Genomic DNA, 21,071 nt, shown 5'->3' on the forward strand with positions numbered 1-21,071 from the left:
TTGTTCTAGAGGGTTTGTGAGTGAGAAACAAATCAAGAACAATGGAGAGATGGGATGAATCTAACCTCTAAAGAGAAGTGAGGTCAAGATTCCAACAGCTTTCTAGACTCGGTTTAAAGATTCTGGTTTAAATTAACAGTTAAACGGTTTTACATGAATTTTGTAAAATTAATATAATCCACACTGACGATAATTGCGACGTGTTATTACATTAAATCTACGCCGCCGTGATGAGTGTCGCTGGCATCTACAGTTTAACTCTTATGGCGAAGGTATTCATGTATTGACATTTACATCAACGATTCAATTTCTGTATCTTCTATACTCTCTGGTTGATACATTCTCTCCTTTTTGTCTTTCTTTCCATGTTTGTTTGTTTGTTATTGAATTGAGTTATGACACTGTCTTCTCTTACCTTTTCTAGGTGAAATGTTGGATAAGATTGGGACAACCAGGAGCAACCCGTTCGTTTCAGAAGAGTATGTCATATACTAAATCCTTGCTTTGATATATATTTTTCTAATGCCTCTGTAATGACGCTTATGAGTTTAAATATGACTATGGCTACCATGGTATTATGGTAATTATTTTCATGTTTTGTTCGAGACTCCCACAGAGAACTGAGTATTGCGGTTTAATGTTTATCTTTGCTTTTCATAATGATTTGCCTGAGTTACTTGATTTCCCACTTCTGTGATGATCATGAAAATGTAAGTTGTATTTCTGATATGGTCTGTCCAAATATTAGATAAGATAGTTCCGGTTCAGTTCAATGTGATTGAGATATGCATTGCAAAGGAAAGATTTGGGGAATTAATATAATCTTAGCATTAGAAATTATCTCTTCCTTTTCCTGTTGATAATTTTGCCCGCCTGGATGTGCTGCAAAAATTGCAGGTTTCTCAAGAAGTTGAAGAGATATGGACTCTCTGGAATATTATCGTACGTATGGGTTACTTAATACGGTCTATTACTCCACAGCTTTCCTCTCCAACACTAAGCACCCTAACGACCGCAAATCTAGGGTTTTCTTGGCGGCCCCGCTGTGGAGAGACTCTGGTGGCATGTAAACACGCGTTCCGACAAACGGGAAATCAATTTTCCGGTGACCTGGAACTTCTCCGACTTCTCTAGTGTTTCCAAAATCAGAAATCTTCAACTCGTACGAAGAATCTTTGCAAGAGAAGATAAGGAGATTATCGGACTTGAGATCACAATGAACATAACCATGACTGTGAATCGAGACCAATCCTTCGAGAATCATACAGAGGTTTCGGGTTACTTTTTTTTTAAAAAAATTTTGTAAATAAATTAGTTTTTACCTTTTTGTATTTTTTTATTTAAGTTTTTTTGAAAATTAAAGGTAAAACTGGATTTTAATTAATATAAAACCTATATGACCAAACGTAAAGAACTAAAGTATATATGGACATTTTTTTTTAAAATATCCTTTTTTCTAATTTTCCCTTACTTTTTATATTTTTGTATTTTTTTATTTAAGTTTTTTTTTCAAAATTAAGGGTAAAACTGGATTTTAATTAATATAAAACCTATATGACCAAACATAAAGAACTAAAGTATATATGGACATTTTTAAAAAAAAATATACTTTTTTTTCCAATTTTCCCATATATTAATAAGGTCAAAACTACAGCGACAACTAATTTGGGTTTCATGGTAAAAGGTGATCAAATTTTTATTTTCTAAAAGAGTAATGTATTTGTTCCTAAACGATTTCATTTTAAATGAGAAAGAAAACAAAAAGAACCTATGCTATAGATATGTTGTTATGTTTATTCCACATAAAGTTTCGTATAAATTTAATATATAACTTACTACTAATAAAATAAAAAGTGAGAATCTCTTTTGGTGGTAGAGAAAGGGAATAATTGGTGGAAAAAATCATTTGGACAAATGCATAGAATTCCTTAAAAGCATCTCAGTTTTTGTTCTTATGACAACGATCAAAAAGAAGAAAAGAAAAACAAAACAAGACATCATTTTTTAAAAACGCATGCGACTTGTAATGATCTAATAGACATATCATCCACGTTCTTTGAAATTTGTATAGTATATATCCACAACAAAATCTTGGATTTGTCAAATTGGTTTGATTGTTCTAGTGATATCTATATGAAAATGTTGATGTTGAAGCTACTATTTCATGGATAATTTATCCGGGAGATTGTGACATATTTGATGAACATCATTTGTTCTTTGAAACCCCTACTTTTTTTTCGAACGGGGCACATGCTTTCTTAGAAATATGGGTTCGACGTTTAAGCATCATCTAGTGGAACCGCCCTCGCCCTTCTTTTGTATTTGAGGTGGACGTTTCACACATACCATATAAATCTATTATGGTCAACATACAGTATAAGAAATGTATTCCATCAAAGGCTGGTTCAGCTGGAAACGTTACTAATAAAATTAAAAAAAAAACAGTAAATTTAGATTAGGCAAATCAACACAGCTATAAAATATAGTATTTTGCAAACTGTCAATAATTTAGTCCGGATCTAAGTTGAAAGTGAAGTGGTGGACCAATCCACTTTACTAACCAAGGGATATGATGCATAGCAATGCTATTTACATAGGTGGACGCAATAAATAAAAAAGATAAAAAGTTCTCTCAGGCCCAAATATCGAGGAAACTCATCTTTTCATCCCCTACGACGCCGGTGAAGCTATGACTCGCCGGCGTCGGGACTCTACGGTATCCCCTGCTTTCGATCACTCTTACTCGCTGCTTGCAATCCCTTCTTGGTATCTAGCTCGATCATTGGGAAGCTTCTTTCTCTTTCAACCCTCCATCAAACTTGCAACCTGCTTTGGACAAACAATGCTTAGTGGTGACAGAGGGGGGTTTTGGCCGACATCTCTTCCTCAGTCTCATATTCTGCCCATAACATCTATGAAGCAGCGTTTAACCCCAAAATCATCATTGGCCTTCAAAACAAATCCACCAGCTACAATCTGCACAAGCGACTGGGAGAAGTGAATCTGGTTTTTTTCCGGCGTCGGGTGTCTCAACTCCGATCCTTGACCCGCCTTGCCGCAGCCGCCTTCAGCGCTTATTCCCCTACCCAACCAAGGGTATCTCTAGGGTTTTCAATGTTGGTGGGCCTTATCTCTAAGCCTCGGCCCATTACCAAAAGCTACTGCCCAAATGCAATAAGCAAATGGTTCAGGTTTATCGCTCTCTCCCTCTTGTCAAACCAGTCCGAAATGGAGTTCCGATCTTCTACAGTTGATGGATGTAGTCTCCATCTGAAGTTCGAATTGAACCCATGGAACGGGTATTGGCAATGCATCTATGAAATCCTGACACCATATGTTCTCCTCGTCAAGCTTCATAAAGGCCTACTCTTGCTGAACCGCTATCGACGTTATGACTTTGGACATCGAGTTTCTCTGCCCAGGTCTGATCTTTATAACCCTCTATCAACCTCCATCATAATACCTCTTAACTCTAGATTGGCTGGTCTTGAATCCTATGCTAGAAGAGTAGTGGTCCCCCTTGGTTTGGTTGATATGTTATTGTGTCGGGTTTGGATGAAGGTGTTGAAAAGCAACGGCATTATGACCACACCTCCACATAGTGTTGGTTACCGATGCTTTATCAACCAGTCACCTCTGTTTCCCCAGAAACTCAAGTCTGTATTTGTGAAAATAAGTTACTTCAGGGAAACAACGGCGTTATTGACAAGAGTAATGCTAAGGTTATGTAGGGCTGAGACTATCTACTATGTTGCTAGTCATGGTGACCATCGAAGCTTCTTGTGCTGTGTTTTGTCTGCACTGGTCGGGTCGTGGATGGTCTTACCTAGATCCGTTAATGATATTGTGATATCCAACTCACCTTCTCTAGTTCCGATCAAATCTGCTTGGTCAAGTCGAGGATTCCTCGGTAGCAGTATATTGTGCTATGCAGAATGGTCTGAGATATATCATTGTCAAATCCAGTCGGTTAGCAGTGTTTGGGTCTCTTTATTGCTGAACTCTAATCTGGAACTTGATCCAACAAGCTGCGTGAATCTGAAGCGTACAATCATGGTCCCCATTTGTCACATATCACTGAAAGATAGGAAGCTAGGGTCTGCTATTATAAATCAGGGTCAAACCGGCTGCAAGCTTTGTGTGAAACTCCTTAACCTCCATGGCCATGAGCTTCATGTGAGGGAGGACTCACCTGCTTTGCTACGGTTTGACACCCAACTCTTTCGATCCCCAGTTGAAGCTCCTTCTAGAGATATAAGTTTCAATCTTAAAGTGTTGAATGACGTTGCTCCAACTACTTTATCTCTAATATTGGCGATACACCCATCTAGTGCTACCGCTGTCACATCCTTTTTTCAAAGCTCGATTGCGTTAACCGCTACAACTACTTATGACTACTTGGTGGTCAAGGATTTTGCAAAGCTTGTCTTTATGGTCGAATCCACCTTGGTTCCAACAGATTCTCTTGAAGAACTCATGGAGCTCTTATCCCTTTTCTCTTTTGATTATCTTGTTGTATGCTGTAAGAACTCACCTCTTTATGAGGATCTGATTTGAATGAAAGGTCAACTTGTTTGACAAAAAAAAAAAAACCAATGCTATTTACATCACTCAAAGAAAATGTTGGAAATTTGGATGTCTAACACATGGTTCAATTGTGATCATCAGAATATGTGTAATCAAAATTTAGTAAATAATGTGTATCAAATTAGGGAGATATTATTAGTTAACATGATGGATTTGAATTTTTGTTCATACGACAAGGATTGTAAAACTTGAAAATGAGAATAATAGCAAAACATAGAGATCACGATGAATATATATGACCATTGATGAAATTAAAAAGTAGAGATGGGTATGGTATTGTATGATGAAAACTAATGAGCATCACAAAATAGGAATATTGACAACTTAGTGGAAAAAAGCTTGTGTTATTCCTTCCTTGCCATTTGCTAAATATACCTCCTCCTTTCACACCTCTTTTCTCTTATAAAGAGATTGATAATAATCAATGAGTATTCACGACGACACTTGTCCAAATTCTTGGTTTTGCTATTCTTTACCCTACTAGATTCCTTTGTTTGTTTCTTCTTTTCTTTCCTCGAAAACAAAAGGAATGCAAAGTACTTGGCAAATCTTACATTTTTTTTGTCAAACGGCAACTCTTACATTAGGTACAAAACATCTCATTAACAAGAAAAAGTTATCGGTCCAAATCATGATTAGTAACATGTCTCTCTGCGTACTATATTTGAAAGTTTGCGAACGTAAGCTATAAATAACTGTTATCAAAGATGTCGTGTTATTAATAATGACGAATATCTTAAAATAATTAGTACGAAATAGAGTCACAAAACATGAAATCAAGTTGCCAGTTCATCGCTGATCTATTGTCTAGTAATATTAGGCTAGTTCTAATATGAAATGTCCAGTAGTCATTAGTCAAAGGCAATCAATATTACGGTTATCTATCTCTAATTGACGTTTTGATGAAAATACGTTACATTTTTTCAGTATTCAATTCTGCTTAAAACACTTGGTAGACATTATATCCTAGATACTACCATAAAACAATCATTGTTTAGCCATTGAATCAAAAGTCCTTCTCGTCGTTATATCCTAGATCCTATCATAAAGTCTATGTCAAGTCTATCAACAAAATATTATTCTTCCTCTAGAATTACATGGAAACTAGGATATATCCAGTTCTTAAAGCACGGTCAACATTTAAAAAAAAATTATAATATAATAATAAAAATTATTTTTTTTTAATTATTTTGTTTGAGATAATATTTATTTTTAATTGTTATGTAAATCTATTAGTCTATTTGAATACTAATTATTTTAGAATATTATAGTATTTTATTTTTGACGTATTATTACAATTTTATATTATTTATTTGTTGTATTTGCATCATTATTTTGTGAAATATAAAATAATAATTTTAATATTATAATTGTAAGCAAATAAAAATTACTAATTTATTATCTATATAAATTTAGTTTTACCAACCCGCTAATGTGAAAATTAAAACACACATTTTCATACATTGAGTAATATATCTTCGTTTTAAAAAATTCAAATCACAACATATGCAGAAAAAAATATGCATTTTATTAATTATAAGTATTATATGAAAATTCCAAACAATTTGTAAATAAAATAAAATAAAGATGATAGGAGAATCATAATTTGAAATCTTAACAAAATCTTCGAATTTAGTTATTAAAAATAATTGTATTGTATACTTGGATATAAAATTTTAGTTTTTAAAATTTTGATTGGTTTATATATATTTTTAAAAAATAATTAGTAAATTCGTCCATAATTTATTAGAGAGAGAATTTTTTTTTTAGATTTTTTTAATATTTGATCTGTGAGTATTTTTTATTTTTAATTAATTATATTTATTTAAATTAGTTAATTAAGCTTAATTAATTTTTTCTAATGGCAATTGAATGTAATTTTTTATACATTTTAAGTTTAGTTTCATATTTGTACTTCTCAATTAATATAGTAGGATTGTATGTAATTTTGTAACATTATTAATCTTGTTTTGCTTTAGATCAATTTTTAGGTTTTATAATCAGCGTGGTTATTATATATAGCATATCATGATCCAAAGTAATTTGTATGAAAAAAAAAGTTTTGGCTCCCCAATCCCAAATGTAATACATAATCTGAAAAAAAAAAAACTTCATCGTCCTAATTCAACTAAGAGTATTTGAATTTCATCAAATAATAGTAATCAAAATTGTTATTACAAAAAAAAGAAGCAAATTTACAGAATAAGTGCACAAAAACAAAAAACAAAAACTCTGTAAATTTGCTTCTTTTTTTTGTAATAACAATTATTCTAAGGCACCAATTTTTTACTCATAGAGATGAAGAAAAACACCAATTTTCTAAGGCAATGAGTGCACAAAAACAAAAAACAAAAACTCACCTCACTATTAAAAATATATATATATTTTTTAAGAAAACAAAATAACAAAAATGATACTTATGTGCTCATTATATAAATTTAATATTTAGACATGCATGATATTAAAGAGAAAACATGAAAAACAAAAAAAAAAGAGAAGAATCCACAATAAATACATATATATATATTTAACATGTATGTTTTTATATAATCCAATAATTACAAAAAAGGAAAAAAAAAACTCTCACCCAAAAATTAAAAAAAAAAAGATAATTAGAATACATTTTCTTTATTTTTCCAAGTATACATATTTATTTATTGTTTATAAATTTTCTTAGGGTTGGAATTATTTAGCTGATAAAAACGGAAAAAAAGAAAAGTTGGAGTTGAAGGGGTGAGAGAGAGAGAAGAAGAAGAAGAAGAAGAAGAAGGAAGAAGAGAATCCACCAACGTTTCTCCTCCGCTCTCTCTAATCTCCTCTCTTAGTTGCTGCAGCTGCTACAGTAGTAAAGGTTTCTTCCTGGGTTCCTCTTTAAAACTTCTCACATATACTTCGATCTGTTTCAATCTCTCTCTTTTTAAGACTCCTCTGTGCATGATTGATCTCTTCTTCCATTATCCTCTAAGATTCTGTGTATAGCTTTTGTGATCATTAACTCCCTTTTTTGATTTTTGTGTGTGTTTCGTCTCTTTTGAATGAATCAATTACTGTAATTTTGTTTTGTTTAAGCATATGTATGTTTAGAGTGATCGATCATGTTTGAACTCATGTGAAATGTTTTGATTGTGTTTTTGACAGAATCTTGTGTAAGGAACGTTTTTGTATTTGTTGGTGGGTGGGACTGAGTGGAGTGGAGTAGAGAGATTCTTATGACGGGAAAGAGAACTAAGACTAATTGCAGATCTGCTTCGCACAAGCTGTTCAAAGATAAGGCTAAGAACCGTGTTGATGATTTGCAAGGCATGCTTTTGGATCTTCAATCCGCTAGGAAAGAGTCTAGGGGTACTGATGTCTCTCTCCTTGAGGAACAAGTGAATCAGATGCTTCGTGAGTGGAAATCTGAGCTCAACGAACCTTCTCCTGCTTCTTCCTTGCAACAAGTATGCTTCCTTCTTGTTTTGGATTGTTCTGTGACACTTGCATGCTTTTGTTTTTTTTGTGAAATAACATGGGTTTGTTTTGCTTAAAGCAGGGTGGTACTCTGGGCTCTTTCTCATCAGACATTTGTCGGCTGCTTCAGCTCTGTGATGAAGAAGATGATGCTACCAGCAAATTAGCTGCTCCCAAGCCTGAGCCTGCTGATCAGAATCTTGAAGCTGGCAAAGCTGCTGTCTTTCAAAGGGTCAGTTGTTCTTTTACTACCCAATTTTTTTCAATGGTGGTTTAGTTGTGCGTGTGGAGTTCATTAATACAGAGGTCATGGTAAATCTTGACAGGGATACAATTTTGTTCAGGGGAAGTCAGAACATGGATTTCCGTTGGCTGATCATTGCAAAGATCCGCCTTTAGTAGTTGGCAACAACAACTTTGTTGGAACTGCTAATCTGGAATATAATCAGTTTGATCTGCAACAAGAGTTTGAGCCAAACTTCAATGGTGGTTTCAACGATTGTCCCAGTTACGGTGTTGAGGGTCCTCTGCATATCTCTACTTTTATGCCGACTATCTGTCCTCCACCTTCTGCGTTCTTGGGTCCAAAATGTGCTCTTTGGGATTGTCCTAGGCCAGCTCAAGGATTCGACTGGTTCCAGGATTACTGCAGCAGCTTCCATGCTGCACTGGCTTTCAATGAAGGGCCACCAGGTATGAATCCTGTTGTGCGTCCAGGAGGCATTGGTTTGAAAGACGGTCTTCTTTTTGCTGCTCTTAGCGCCAAAGCTGGAGGGAAAGATGTTGGTATTCCTGAATGTGAAGGAGCTGCAACTGCGAAATCTCCATGGAATGCTCCAGGTAGGCTTTGCTCTCTTGGATTTTACATATATATTAATTGATCACTATTCTTGTGTTGGTCATACTCAAATCTTGAATCTCTGTTGTGACTGTAGAGCTCTTTGATCTCACGGTTCTAGAGAGTGAGACACTAAGGGAGTGGCTATTCTTTGACAAACCAAGGAGGGCCTTTGAGAGTGGGAACAGAAAGCAAAGATCTTTACCAGATTACAATGGTCGCGGTTGGCATGAGTCACGTAAACAGATCATGGTCGAGTTTGGAGGGCTAAAGAGATCTTACTACATGGATCCACAGCCTCTGCAACATTTTGAATGGCACCTTTACGAATACGAGATCAACAAGTGCGATGCTTGTGCCTTGTACAGACTCGAGCTCAAGCTCGTTGATGGGAAGAAGAATTCAAAGGGAAAAGTTTCAAACGACTCGGTGGCAGATTTGCAGAAGCAGATGGGAAGACTCACAGCTGAGTTCCCTCCAGAAAACAACAATATGACTACCACCACCACCAACAACAACAACAACAAACGTTGCATCAAAGGAAGACCAAAAGTGAACACTAAAGTTGCCACCGTGAATGTTCAGAACACAGTAGAGCAGGCCACTGACTATGGAGTAGGTGAAGAGTTTAACTATCTGGTCGGAAATCTAAGCGACTATTATATCGCCTGAGTAATGAATAAAAAATCAGGTTTGAAAAGCTGTTGCTTACCATTTAATTAGGCAGCAGCAAAAAGAAGCTATCTACATGTCGTAGGGCAAAGTAATAGACTCGTATAATTTGTTTCTTTATATTATAATTCTCTCTATTCATGGAGATTATGTATATATATATAACAACAAGAAGGGGATGCAGAAGACTGTCCTGGAGTTTGAGAGCTTTGTTCTAACCAAAAGCAGGAAAAGTAAATGTGATGTGGGGACTGCTTTTTTTTAAAGATTCAGTCTTGTGGAGGTGAAGGCATATTTACTAACATTCCGGTTTATATATTTTGATGCATTTTCGACTCTCTTCTGTGATATGTAATGCAGATGACAAATTATGTAACCCGAAGGTTGGAACGGTTCGATTATCGTTATTGTTCTTAATCCAATCAGGACCTTTGTTCAATGAGATCACCAATCTTGCTCCTAGTTTATCTTTCATTGATTATCATTTTTCTTTTTTTCCCAAGAGCTCAAAATCTTCAGCATCTTTTTAAGATCATGTTATCACGTTATCACTGATTTTTACCGGGAAGCTCAAGGCATTTATATTTCATACACGCAAGAATGTTAGTAGCAATAAATCATATGCTAATGCTACAGGTATTGTAAAATTTCATCTAAAGAGACAGGAGCTTGGCCATGGTTATTGTGGTAATAATGGTCTAACCAATGCAAAAGGACGAACTGAATTTACAGACATTAACAATTCCAACACAACTACATTTGTTGGAGGGCGACTCTTTAAACCAGGCTCAATCAGCCCTGCAACAGAAAGAATGAACACATCATCGTCATACAATTAACGGATAAGAATGGCATTGAACTTGAGGAAATCGAAAGAAGAATCATGGATTTACCAGGCGAGAGTTTTTTTCCTCCATAAAGTTCTTTAGCTAAAGGATTAGCAGCCCAGTGGTTCACAGCAACCCGGCTTGTTGGTTGGAACCCTATAATTTTACCTTCAGGTGATAACACTACCTGCTTCCATTAAAGAGCCAGACAAGGAAATCAACAAAGATGAAGTAGTAGGCCACTTAAAGATTTACACTCGCCACAACTCACTGGAATTACCTGGTAAGTAGCGATATCTTGCGCAGATGCCTTTGCATCTTCATTGAGTTTTTCCAGAAGAGAAGAGCTTGTAACGATGTGATCTTCAACAGACTTAGCTCTGCTGGTTTCTTTCAAATAATCAGGTACTTCCCCAATCCAGGCACCTATGCTGCTTTCTAGGGTTATCTCCCCCACCCAGCTGTAAGCATCCTTGAGCTTGTTGACGAGTAATCCACAGAATGAATCCAACTACTCATTTAAAGTTTCAAACTTTAGTTTTCGAAGACAATGAAACTAAAGACTGATAATAATAATTCGTGGTTATCATTAATCTCAGTAGAGAGTCCATACTCCTACAGGAACCATAAACCAATAACATGAAATATATAGACCTTGCGTTGTCTTTGCTTGATATATTATTTGGATGGTTGACTTCAAGGTTTACAATAAAAAATTGGCTAACCAGTACTTTATTGATATAATCAAATGAACTAGAGCTGTTCTGAAAAGCTATTTATGTCTACATGCATTCGCTAGCCTACACATCTATATGAACAAGTGTTTTTGAAATCCATACCTTAGAGGAATCTGAAGATTGATGAGATAACAACTCACTCTCGGCCCATATGATATCTTGGCTTTTTCCAGGATACTTTCTCTCGCCTTTCTGAGGAAAACAGAACTGAGCCGCAGTACTAACAGCAAGAAGAAGAATTCCACTGGCCACAGTGACAGATAGGATTTTCAACAAAGACAGTCCTCTCTGTCAATAGAGATTAAGCAAACCAAAAAAAGTTATCAGAAGTTTCACTGGAAAAGCTACCAACACTTAAGTCATTAAGCCAATCTTCTTACATCACAACATTTCTCCAACATAATGCAGCAAACTCTAATAGCAAACATGAATTCATTGAGCAGACTGAAAACATAGTTCAGCAGGAAACCGAAATGAAGCACACTGATTGAATAGAGCAAGTGATTTATCAAGGGCTGTCAATTGGCTCTGACTACATAAAAATAATCAGATACCAAAGATTCAAAGCTTAGAAATTGGCGACATATGCGTCCAATAGTCAATACCTTTTCATTGGGTAAGTTTGCATAATTTCCAGAAACATCACACGGTAGCTGTTTTTTGGGCAGTGAGTATACATCTTCAAAGTAAATATCCAATGCTTCAGCCAATCCAACCTAAAGAGTTTTATACAAGTGTTAGGAGTGTAGGGGATATCATGAAAATACCGTGCGTGGAAACAAACACCTTAGTCACCATAGAGCACGTAAAATGCAGCAGTATAAGAAATTTTATTGCACCAAACTGAATGATTGATAATATCTTTCATCCTGCTAGCTTTGAATGCCACAAAATTCTATCAGCATCTCCTTGTTGTGTGTATAGGATATAAAGGATGACTACACCTGTGATAAATTCTACACTGTCTAAGACAATAGCATGGCTCCATATTATCATATATATAACCAAGAATGACTAAGACTAACCGAAGATGATAACCTAGAAATGTGGAATGTTCTTTCAAACTAAGGGAGATGCATATATAAAGGGGAAGCCACACTGCCATTCCTATTTCCTAGTCGTACACAAAGCATCAATAACAAAAGCAAGAGAAAAGGAATTATACCATTTGTGAGTGAGTTAGAAGAACCTCCCACTTATTCTCGCTGGACTTTCTCCACCCCTCAAGCTTTAGGTCCGCAAGTATTGTAGTATCAATCTCTAGTCGATATGCAGGTAAATACTCGCTTGCCCAAGTACTAAATCCAGGGCCTCCAATTTTTTCCAACTTCGAATCTGCAGACATGTTCCACCACCGACTTCTTTGCCTAGTGTCTGCAAGTTTAAAATTCTCCTCCCTTGACTGGTAATACTCAAGCAAGTGGTTGGTATTCTGCTCATCATCAAATACCTTATGAAGGACAACTGAACAATCTCTTGAAGCAATCCTCCTGTGTTTAGAGAACCACTTGAAAAAGGGAAACTTAGCTTTTTCCAGATAATCATCAAGGAAACTCTTCTCAGTGCTTTGAAGAGCGGAGATGCATACAACTTCTGCAATAACAGATATAGCCCGTTCATCGGATGAGCTAAGAGTGAAAGATGTAGAAACCTGCTGAAACGGAAATGAATAAGACAACTGAACCTATCAGTACTAATTTTTCCACTTGCAGACTCTAGAAACATCACATCAAAGCGAAGTTAAACCTCTCGAGGGTTTTCGAAATCTCCCATTTCTCTTTCAGCTCCAGGTCCAAACAACACAAGCTGAAAGTTCCACAGTTGTCTCAAAACAACTTGCCTAAAAGTCATAGCAAGTATGTTCTTGGACAAATCTCCACTAGAAAGATCCTCGGAAAGAGACCACCGCAGCTTTTTAGCTCGCTCTTTAACCTTTTTAGTAGGCAAGAACTGTTCAAATACACAAAAACAAAATGTTACCTTTAAATGTCAAAACTCAATTGCTATAATCTAGAATCAATGTGAATCAAATGCAACCAGAAACTGACCAATCTGGTAGACACAGTAGCCTTAGGGTCAGATCCTCCGGGAAAAACAGTCTCGACCACCATAACAGGGACATTCTCACGAAGATGATCATCGGCAGCTTCACCACCGTCAGCAGCAGCCGCAGTCAAAGCCTGATCAAAAGCTACTGTACCAACGAGACTGAGCCGAGCTGAATTGTTCTCGTAAGTCCGTACACATGGAAGCGCCTTCCCATCTGATTCCGCCACGAAACGGAGAATGTCCTCCTCCGCAGAAGGATTTTTAGCAAAACGGATAAAAGACACGAAGCTTCTTCTCCGATATGGAACAGATTTGAAATTTCTGGAGGGAAAGAGAAGTGAAGAAGAAGAAGAAGAAGCAGTAGAAGCCATTGACGAACAGATAAAAATTCCCTAAAACCCTAAGAGGGGAGGGGGGGGGGAGGTTTGAGGTAGACGAAGCAACCAAAACGGTATCGTTTTGCGTATTCGAAAGTGCCACGTCACATTATTTGCCACGTGTCAGCGTCGATAGAGTTCAAAGAGAAAAGGTTACATTTCAACGAAACAAAGAATCTAAAAACAACGACGACAATGGCGGAGGAGAACAACACTACCTCATCGTCGGCGGAGAAGAAACCGACGCCGGAGATCGGATCGGGTTCTGGTAAAAGGATTCCGTATTATAACCCACCGGAGTCGGTGAATCCGGATCAGGCGACGCTAAGGGAGCAGTGGAAGTTCGCGATTAGGCAGTACAGCAAATGGTACTCTCACGCTTGGGGGACTGCGATTCTTGCCGGAGGACTCTTCTTTGGACTCGGTTGGATCATCAAGGGCTCTAATCCTCTTCCTTCTCTTCAATCGAGTTCTAAGCCACCTCCTCCTGGACGCGATGATGAGAAATGAATGATTCTGTGTCTGCGTTTTTTACTGGTGAGATTCATCTTCTTCAATTTTGAATATCTCGATTCTTTGAACAAACTTATCTCAGACGATCTTGATCCAAATAGATTGGAATTTATATGGACTCTGGTTCGTTGCTTATAGATGATTAAGCTCAGAATTATTTGAAGATTATTATCCAACTCTATGCAATTTAGTAGAAACAAACCCGAGGATGATTAGGTGGTTCTTTTGCTACTCACATCTGTAGAATCCATTACTATGTATGTGCAGCACATAATGTGCTCTTGTTAGTTAGTGACTAAGTTCCATATTCGTATTCTTAACTCATTGATGAGGTTTCTGCAATTGGTTAGCCTGAGTGAGAGATATTACAGAAAATGGAAGTTCCATTTGACAAGGTATTTTTGGATGAATCCTGAGTTTGTGGTACACTCAACATCTGTAATTCCATGCAATTGAAAGAAACGTTTTGAAGTATTAACTTTTAAGACTTTCACAATCAACTCCACTAAACTAATGAGGCTGTTTCAACCTCTATTTGCAGATCGTTTGAAAGCAGGATGAGAGGCGAGATGGGGCATCAACAATGGCACATCTTCATGTACATTACCAAGAGCATCGATCGTTATCGTGAGAAGTAGAGAGAGCAGAAGGCAAGAGATTGTAGAGTTTTAACAAAACAGAAGAAAAACTTTAGTGTGAGCTTTCTTTGTTTGATAATTCCAAGAATGTATACAAATTTGCAGGAAATTAATAAAAATGTTGTTTTTAAATGATACAAAAATACAAGAAAGAAAAAAAAAAAAAAAAAAAGAGAGAGAGAGAGAGAGAGAAGTAAGCTTGTCTATGCAGAGCAGCAACCAGGTTTTTTAACAGCTGAGATATCATCACGGCTTCCGACGTTAATCATCTGTCCTTTAGGCAAAGCAGTGGTTGGATCATCTCCAGCTTCAAGAGCCTTCTTGCTAACGACTCTGTAAATCTGAGTGAGAACTTCGGTGAAAGCGTTATCAACATTCACAGCTTCAAGTGCGGAAGTCTCCATGAAAAAGGTATTCTCTCTCTCTGCAAAAGCCTTTGCTTCTTCTGTTGAGATGGCTCGGAGGTGACGAAGATCAGCTTTGTTACCAACGAGCATGATCACAATGTTTGCATCCGTGTGGTCCCTTAGCTCCTTTAGCCATCTCTCCACGTTCTCGAATGTCACATGACGTGTCACGTCGTAAACAAGCAATGCACCAACGGCTCCTCTGTAGTATGCGCTCGTGATGGCTCGGTACCTAGTTTTTAAATTTGATTTTGGTCATCATACAGAACAACGTAAACAAATTTTGAAGTAATGTTAAGAGTAGATAGATAGATACCTTTCTTGGCCAGCAGTATCCCAGATTTGAGCCTTGACAATCTTATCGTCGCATTGGATGCTACGTGTGGCGAATTCGACACCTATGGTGGCACGTGAGTCGTGGCTGAAATCATTTCTGGTGAAACGAGATAGCAAGTTAGATTTACCGACGCCGGAATCTCCGGTTAAGACCACCTTGAATAGGTAATCGTAATCGTCTTCTGCTCTGTATGCTCCCATCTTCTATCCGAAGTTTAACCTCTTTCTCTTTATGAGGTTGGTTGTTCTTAATTGAGACGATAATATCTAATAATGAAAAATGTATTTGGCTATTCCAAGAACTTGGGATGACAATGAGAAATCCCAAAATGCGTTTTCTTATTTCTTTTGGTTCTAAAACATAAGTTTTATCTTCTCTTGTTTTTAACGTTTTCTAAATTGGAGAAGATACCAATTTGAGTTATGAATGTGGGAAGACAGCGAGAAGAAACAGAAATTTAAGGAACCTCCTCTACTTTTTGTTTTTTAAAATTAGGCTAAACATAAACATTTCTAAATTTCTACCGCTTAGAAACGAAAGAGAGTTTTTGAAAGAGGCTAAACATACACGTTTCCGGTTTGACAACTTTTGTTTACACATATCAAGTTAATTCGGTTTCAGCTGTTATAAATTCCCATTTGGTTCAGCATAAAATATATACTCCTAGTAACCATTCAAGTTAAATACTCATCATGTTTTCAGTTTGCAACTACAACTATCTTTTCTATTTAAGGATTAAGCAACAAAATTTGTATTCACTCATGCACATAATCATACACTGGGAAGTCACAGCCAAGAGAGCCTTCCTCTGAGTGTAAGAGTGCAAGACAAACATCACAGAAATAACAAGGATTCTCATGTGCCCACTTGTTATCCACTGCAACCTTTGAAGCTCTATTTATCTTGCAAACTCCGCATTTCTGAAACTTGGGCTTCGATCGAAATATTATCGGGTATGCTGTTCTGCTCTGAACATCCTCTGGATGACTCAGCCTCATGTCCCGTATCACTATCATGTGCTTGCATTCTCCCTGTTCTCGGTTTAATCAGTAAAATATCTCGTGCTGTGCGGAAATGTTTGTCATTAGGATGAGAATTAAAGGAAACAGAAAAGGGATTTTTTACCTGATGACAATAGAGATAACTAGCTCCGACTCTGAATCTTATGTCACAGAAGCGTGTACTCTGCATGTTTGTAGTTCTGAAACGAGGTACATCCATGGATTTCGATTCACCTAGAACTGCTTTCTGCTTTTTATGTAATTCGCCGGTTAGAATGCATTCCCATTTTTTAAGAGTTTCATCTTTCGAGTTCCAAATCCAATCTAAAATAGGGTAGCTGTAATCTTTGACCGACGGGTTCCTTGAATCATTGTGAAAGACATCCTAGACAAGCAAAAAGCAACTGATTGAATTAGAAAAGAAGAAATTAAACTTATTTAGTCATCAAAAGATAAGAATAATGAACAGATGAATTCTTACTTCTATGAGAAAGTATCCAGAGGGGTTATACTTTCCAGCCTTTTTCATCACGTGGTCTGTAAGACAGTGAATCTTGTCTTTCAATTCAGTCAACATTTGACGTCATAGAACCAAAATTTCTTGGGTCTGAACAAAACATTTACACAGATATTGTAGTAGTTAGCACAATTCAGTCAAATGTAATTCAGACTTTGATTTCTCCAAAAAAATATGCAGAGTGCATCAAAGGGTTTTGACAGAACCATGCAGTACCTTAACCTTACGACTGTTATAAATCTCAACACACAAAATGACTTCAGGAAATAGCGTCTCCACTTGTCCCTGGATGTCTGATGGCTTCACTTTCTGTTTACATAGCACGAAGATAATATTTAGCAGGAGGCATGATGAGTTAAAAAGATGTTTGGACTAGCATAGTCGAAACAAAACAAAATTGCAGCGGGGGGAATAACTTGCCGTGTAATTGTTATATATGAACTTAAGAGATTGCATCTGCTCATAACCGTCTGCAGGTGCAGCTACATCTTTACCAGTTTCACAAGTTTTGCTGAACAAAAAGTTAAAAATCAAAGAAACATAAGCATAACAAGGTTACATCAGCAAACCAGAGACTATCCAATAGTAGATCACAGACCTGAAGCAGTGCAGCATCACAGCTGCCTTATCCTCCTCCTGCTTTTGTTTGATTTTCGCAAGCTGCTCGACTCTGGCAAGATAAGCTTCCTGAAACCAAAAACATGACCATATCAATCAGAAAAAGAAATGCAACTAACCTTAAGCTTGACTACGCCAACCATCGTTCATTGTTTAACCAAAGCCAGTACACTAGTAAAATCCATGTAAAGTTGGTATCAAGTGAACTAAACACATATATAGCCAGCCATGTTACATAAACTTACATCAGTCTTTTTTTCTGTTCTCTTCTTTACCCCAGTATTCTTTACAGTCCTCTTCCTTTTTGCACTGCAGGAGACAGGAGAGGTATAACAGTTTGTTATCATTCCACAATTGTATATAAGTCAACCTAACTTTGTCTCTCAAAACACAGAGACTTATAGAAAAGCTACTTGCCAATTGCCTTTTTTCACCAACAGTCACACAAGACAGAGCATTAGATATTAAAAATAGAAATAGTGTGGAAATGATACATACTGATGAGAGGCGTTTAAAGATAGTTCGAGCTCCTTTTGGGAAAGGTTTTCATCTTCCTGCGATAACATCAAGACCCAAAGTTGTCACTCAAACTCCAAAGACAGCAAAAAGAAAGAAGAACACAACAAATCCAATAAAGGATGATTAGGCAACATACAGGAAAGGCTTCCTTCATAGCCATCTCCGTGAGTTCCTCATCGGTATAAATCTTGAGATCATCAGTTCTGCAACAAAGTCCTCCCAGTTACATATATCTTTTATGTATTGTTTTTTTTTTTCTCATTGAAACCAAAGGAGCCAAAGGAATACTAACGAGACATCAAATCGCTGAGAAGATGATGAGGGAGATAAATGAGTATCCAAATCCTCGAGTAGGTTGAGAAAAGAAGAACGGAACTCAGGGACTGTAGAAATGTTTCCAACCATGTTTGGCAGATAAATGGGTCCTCCTCTGGGTACCAATGAAGTGGTTGCTCTATGTTCACTTCTCTCGTTGTTCTCGCTCTCGCTCTCGCTCTCCATTGTTGCTAACGTTTGATCTCTCTCTCCCTGATAGCTCGAATTAAAGAGGAGACGAAGAAGATTACACTTGAAAAAGAGAATTTTGATCGGTCTCTGAAATTCCCAGACGAATTGAGACTTTTAGGTTTCAAATTTCGAATTAACAAAACTCAAATTCGCTAGAATTAGGGTTTTAGAAGGAGAAAGGATCGGGATTTTGCTTTAAGCGATGCAATTAAAGAGTAGAGACTGAGGATTGTTGCAGTCCTCCATTGTTGAAGGAGCTCGTCATCGTCGTCGTGGTGGAGACTGGAGAAGAAGAAGATTCGAAATCAGATATAAGGAGTCTCTGAAGGAGAGAGAGACTATTTATAATGTAACCCGGTTTAATTGTTAACCGGTGATTATTTGCGTTACTCGTCGATTAAATCATTAAACCGGAGTTGTAAACATAATCGTTATACACACACTTCTTTAAGCAAATATCTTCTATTTTAAGAAGGTTTTGACGAGAACAGCTCTCAAACTCTCATCACCTACTGCTAAAAGAATACTGTTTACCTGCTGCTGGTCCGTTGTTGATTTCAAAACCGGGGCAAGACCAGTCGTAAGCAGGAATTGTGTAAGGACCCTTGAGGAAGCCCATAGCGATCCATCGGTATGCAGACTCGGTCAAATGAAAACCATCCCAATGCACGTACTTGGAAGGATCACTACAACTATCCACTTTTTTAGTCCCACACCAACTCATACTATTGAAGTTGTATGGTCCTCCTGTTCCACAACAAGCTGACAAGGGTCGTCCGCTCGTGAACCCTGTTCATAAACAAGAATCGGTTTGAGAACCTTTAGTTTTGAAAAAAGAAATGGGTAGGTAAATAGATTCAAAAGAGTTGGGGGTATAACCGAATTTGGCCGGTTCTTGGAAAATACGTAACAAGGCATTGTAGTAATCAGCGTATATGATTGTAACATGAGGGTAGATTTTTTGTACTCTGTTGAGTTCTTCCTGAAGCTCCTTGTTGTGGTATTCTATAAACTCGTTTAGCCACTTCAAACATCCGGTTAAAGGATCGTATTCTTCATTGTTTGATATCCGATACTCTGTTAGAAACGCTGTCCAGCATCCTATTGGGAAGTCCGCAGGCACCATGATGGTTTTGCCTCCCATCTTGACCAACTCCTATATATATATATATATATTGTTAATTCTATTCATATTCAAGATTCACTCTGACTGACTGATTTATTTAGAGATATTAATAACAAGGGTTTATGAGAAAGAATGGTACCGTAATCATAAAAGAAATAGAACTGATCACTAACGGAACCAACTCTTTTAGCTCCTCGACTGTTTTACCAACCAAGAACCCGTAGTTATAATCGTTCCCTCCAATCTCTCCAACGATAAGCAGAGCAGTTCCAATCATTTCTCTGCAATCTATAAGAAAAAAAAAAAAAAATCATTACAAGTGAGTTTGTAACATTGCATCTCCGAGGTCCGAGGACAAACTTTATGGTATACACTTTCATCAATCTTTATAAGAAACAAATCATATTCGACATTTTTTTAATTAATACATAGGATAAAAAAAATATATATTCTATTACCTGCAGGTGAACCACATATATTTGGTAAACTCTCCTTGAAGTTCTTAAACTGAACTCCTAAACTAACATTGGTGTAATCATAATAAATTCCTCTGCTCTCAAGAACTGTTTGATCCAATGCTGTTGCACCCGCTACAGCGAAATTAACCCCTTTCTCAAAGCTTGCATTTTGAGATCCGTAGAAGGGAGGCAGATACGGAAGCCCCAAGAATTCAGCTGTACAAGAGAAAATTTGAAGAATCACTGAAAAAAGGTTTCATACTTAAAAATCTCAAAGGACTATTTCAAGACTCAAATAGAGAGATTAAAATTAAATTACCGATGAAGTCGATGATGAGGCGACCATTGGAGAAACGACCGGTGGGGAAGTGGAAGAAGGTTTCACCGTACGGTGGAAATGCGGAGTGAGGAAGATTGTCAGCGTCGGAGAGACCGAGCAAGTTTCCAGTGTCGGTAATGGAATCTCCGAAGCTGATGATAGATTTGAACTTCCGACACTGTTGTACTTGTGAGCTTATGACTGTGGTTAGCAAAGTGATTAGGAAGAAGGTCCTAGTGAGTTTCTTCAACAGATAAAAATATGGAGACTCCATCGAAGAAGAATAAGAAGACTGGACAAGGAAGAAGCCACGCAAAAGCAGAGCAATGTGTAGTTCAGCTTCAGCAATGAGGCACTGCTTGGGATATATTAACTTTGAGGCTAAAAAGTAAAAAGGACCGTGTCTCGCTGTCTACTCGTAAATTCAGAAAGTAACGTTCAACCATAAATATCTCTTAAAATCTATCCAAATTAAAATTATAGTATGCTTTAGATGGTAATGAAAACTATGGTATATAAAGCTGAATTTTTTTTTTAACCATATCACTTACTTAAAGCATGACCATGAATGTTT

The 21,071-nt window shown here is 37.0% G+C and overlaps 7 protein-coding genes across 11 annotated transcripts; 2 read left to right on the plus strand and 5 right to left on the minus strand.

The window, feature by feature from the left end:
* Positions 1–7,107: 7,107 nt before the first annotated feature.
* LOC104741462 (transcription factor VOZ1) lies at positions 7,108–9,986 on the plus strand. Of its 2 annotated transcripts, none has more exons than XM_010462347.3 (5): positions 7,108–7,438; positions 7,726–8,027; positions 8,120–8,269; positions 8,364–8,877; positions 8,973–9,986. In XM_010462347.3, exons 2-5 carry the CDS (start codon positions 7,797–7,799, stop codon positions 9,545–9,547), a joined length of 1,470 nt encoding a protein of 489 aa, XP_010460649.1. In that variant the 5' UTR covers positions 7,108–7,438; positions 7,726–7,796; the 3' UTR covers positions 9,548–9,986. The 2 variants fall into 2 exon arrangements, with proteins under 2 accessions (XP_010460649.1, XP_010460650.1); XM_010462348.3 differs by having other exon boundaries at positions 7,247–7,438; positions 8,382–8,877.
* A 116-nt stretch (positions 9,987–10,102) lies between these two features.
* Positions 10,103–13,709, minus strand: LOC104741463 (uncharacterized). 2 transcript variants are annotated; one of them, XM_010462350.3, is made up of 8 exons: positions 13,160–13,709; positions 12,858–13,061; positions 12,277–12,762; positions 11,717–11,827; positions 11,214–11,399; positions 10,655–10,885; positions 10,441–10,561; positions 10,103–10,345 (listed from the first exon to the last, which is right to left on the minus strand). In XM_010462350.3, the coding sequence occupies exons 1-8, from the start codon at positions 13,529–13,531 to the stop codon at positions 10,227–10,229; spliced, it is 1,830 nt and encodes a 609-aa protein (XP_010460652.1). In that variant the 5' UTR covers positions 13,532–13,709; the 3' UTR covers positions 10,103–10,226. The 2 variants fall into 2 exon arrangements, with proteins under 2 accessions (XP_010460652.1, XP_010460651.1); XM_010462349.3 differs by having other exon boundaries at positions 12,277–12,765.
* Positions 13,710–13,732: 23 nt separating this feature from the next.
* LOC104741464 (uncharacterized) lies at positions 13,733–14,820 on the plus strand. The gene is made up of 2 exons (XM_010462351.3): positions 13,733–14,074; positions 14,592–14,820. The coding sequence occupies exon 1, from the start codon at positions 13,733–13,735 to the stop codon at positions 14,045–14,047; it is 315 nt and encodes a 104-aa protein (XP_010460653.1). The 3' UTR covers positions 14,048–14,074; positions 14,592–14,820.
* LOC104741465 (ras-related protein RABA1i) lies at positions 14,717–15,854 on the minus strand. The gene is made up of 2 exons (XM_010462352.3): positions 15,412–15,854; positions 14,717–15,327 (listed from the first exon to the last, which is right to left on the minus strand). Exons 1-2 carry the CDS (start codon positions 15,630–15,632, stop codon positions 14,892–14,894), a joined length of 657 nt encoding a protein of 218 aa, XP_010460654.1. The 5' UTR covers positions 15,633–15,854; the 3' UTR covers positions 14,717–14,891.
* A 223-nt stretch (positions 15,855–16,077) lies between these two features.
* LOC104741469 (snRNA-activating protein complex subunit-like) lies at positions 16,078–18,907 on the minus strand. 2 transcript variants are annotated; one of them, XM_087482924.1, is made up of 10 exons: positions 18,376–18,907; positions 18,224–18,259; positions 18,067–18,122; positions 17,814–17,877; positions 17,549–17,637; positions 17,371–17,461; positions 17,167–17,259; positions 16,915–17,040; positions 16,558–16,818; positions 16,078–16,463 (listed from the first exon to the last, which is right to left on the minus strand). In XM_087482924.1, the coding sequence occupies exons 1-8, from the start codon at positions 18,586–18,588 to the stop codon at positions 17,017–17,019; spliced, it is 666 nt and encodes a 221-aa protein (XP_087339050.1). In that variant the 5' UTR covers positions 18,589–18,907; the 3' UTR covers positions 16,078–16,463; positions 16,558–16,818; positions 16,915–17,016. The 2 variants fall into 2 exon arrangements, with proteins under 2 accessions (XP_087339050.1, XP_010460656.2); XM_010462354.3 differs by having other exon boundaries at positions 18,224–18,290; positions 18,380–18,663.
* On the minus strand, positions 16,188–17,010 carry LOC147928129 (snRNA-activating protein complex subunit-like). The gene is made up of 3 exons (XM_087486032.1): positions 16,915–17,010; positions 16,558–16,818; positions 16,188–16,463 (listed from the first exon to the last, which is right to left on the minus strand). Exons 1-3 carry the CDS (start codon positions 17,008–17,010, stop codon positions 16,188–16,190), a joined length of 633 nt encoding a protein of 210 aa, XP_087342158.1.
* Positions 18,653–20,908, minus strand: LOC104741468 (GDSL esterase/lipase At1g28610-like). Of its 2 annotated transcripts, XM_010462353.2 has the most exons (6): positions 20,498–20,908; positions 20,179–20,394; positions 19,860–20,008; positions 19,474–19,750; positions 19,129–19,383; positions 18,653–18,876 (listed from the first exon to the last, which is right to left on the minus strand). In XM_010462353.2, the coding sequence occupies exons 1-6, from the start codon at positions 20,769–20,771 to the stop codon at positions 18,803–18,805; spliced, it is 1,245 nt and encodes a 414-aa protein (XP_010460655.2). In that variant the 5' UTR covers positions 20,772–20,908; the 3' UTR covers positions 18,653–18,802. The 2 variants fall into 2 exon arrangements, with proteins under 2 accessions (XP_010460655.2, XP_087339049.1); XM_087482923.1 differs by lacking the exon at positions 18,653–18,876 and having other exon boundaries at positions 18,972–19,383.
* Positions 20,909–21,071: the final 163 nt, after the last annotated feature.

This window comes from Camelina sativa, chromosome 14, assembly GCF_030686135.1.
Source record: "Camelina sativa cultivar CO46 ecotype springtype chromosome 14, ASM3068613v1".
Classification (NCBI taxonomy): domain Eukaryota; kingdom Viridiplantae; phylum Streptophyta; class Magnoliopsida; order Brassicales; family Brassicaceae; genus Camelina; species Camelina sativa.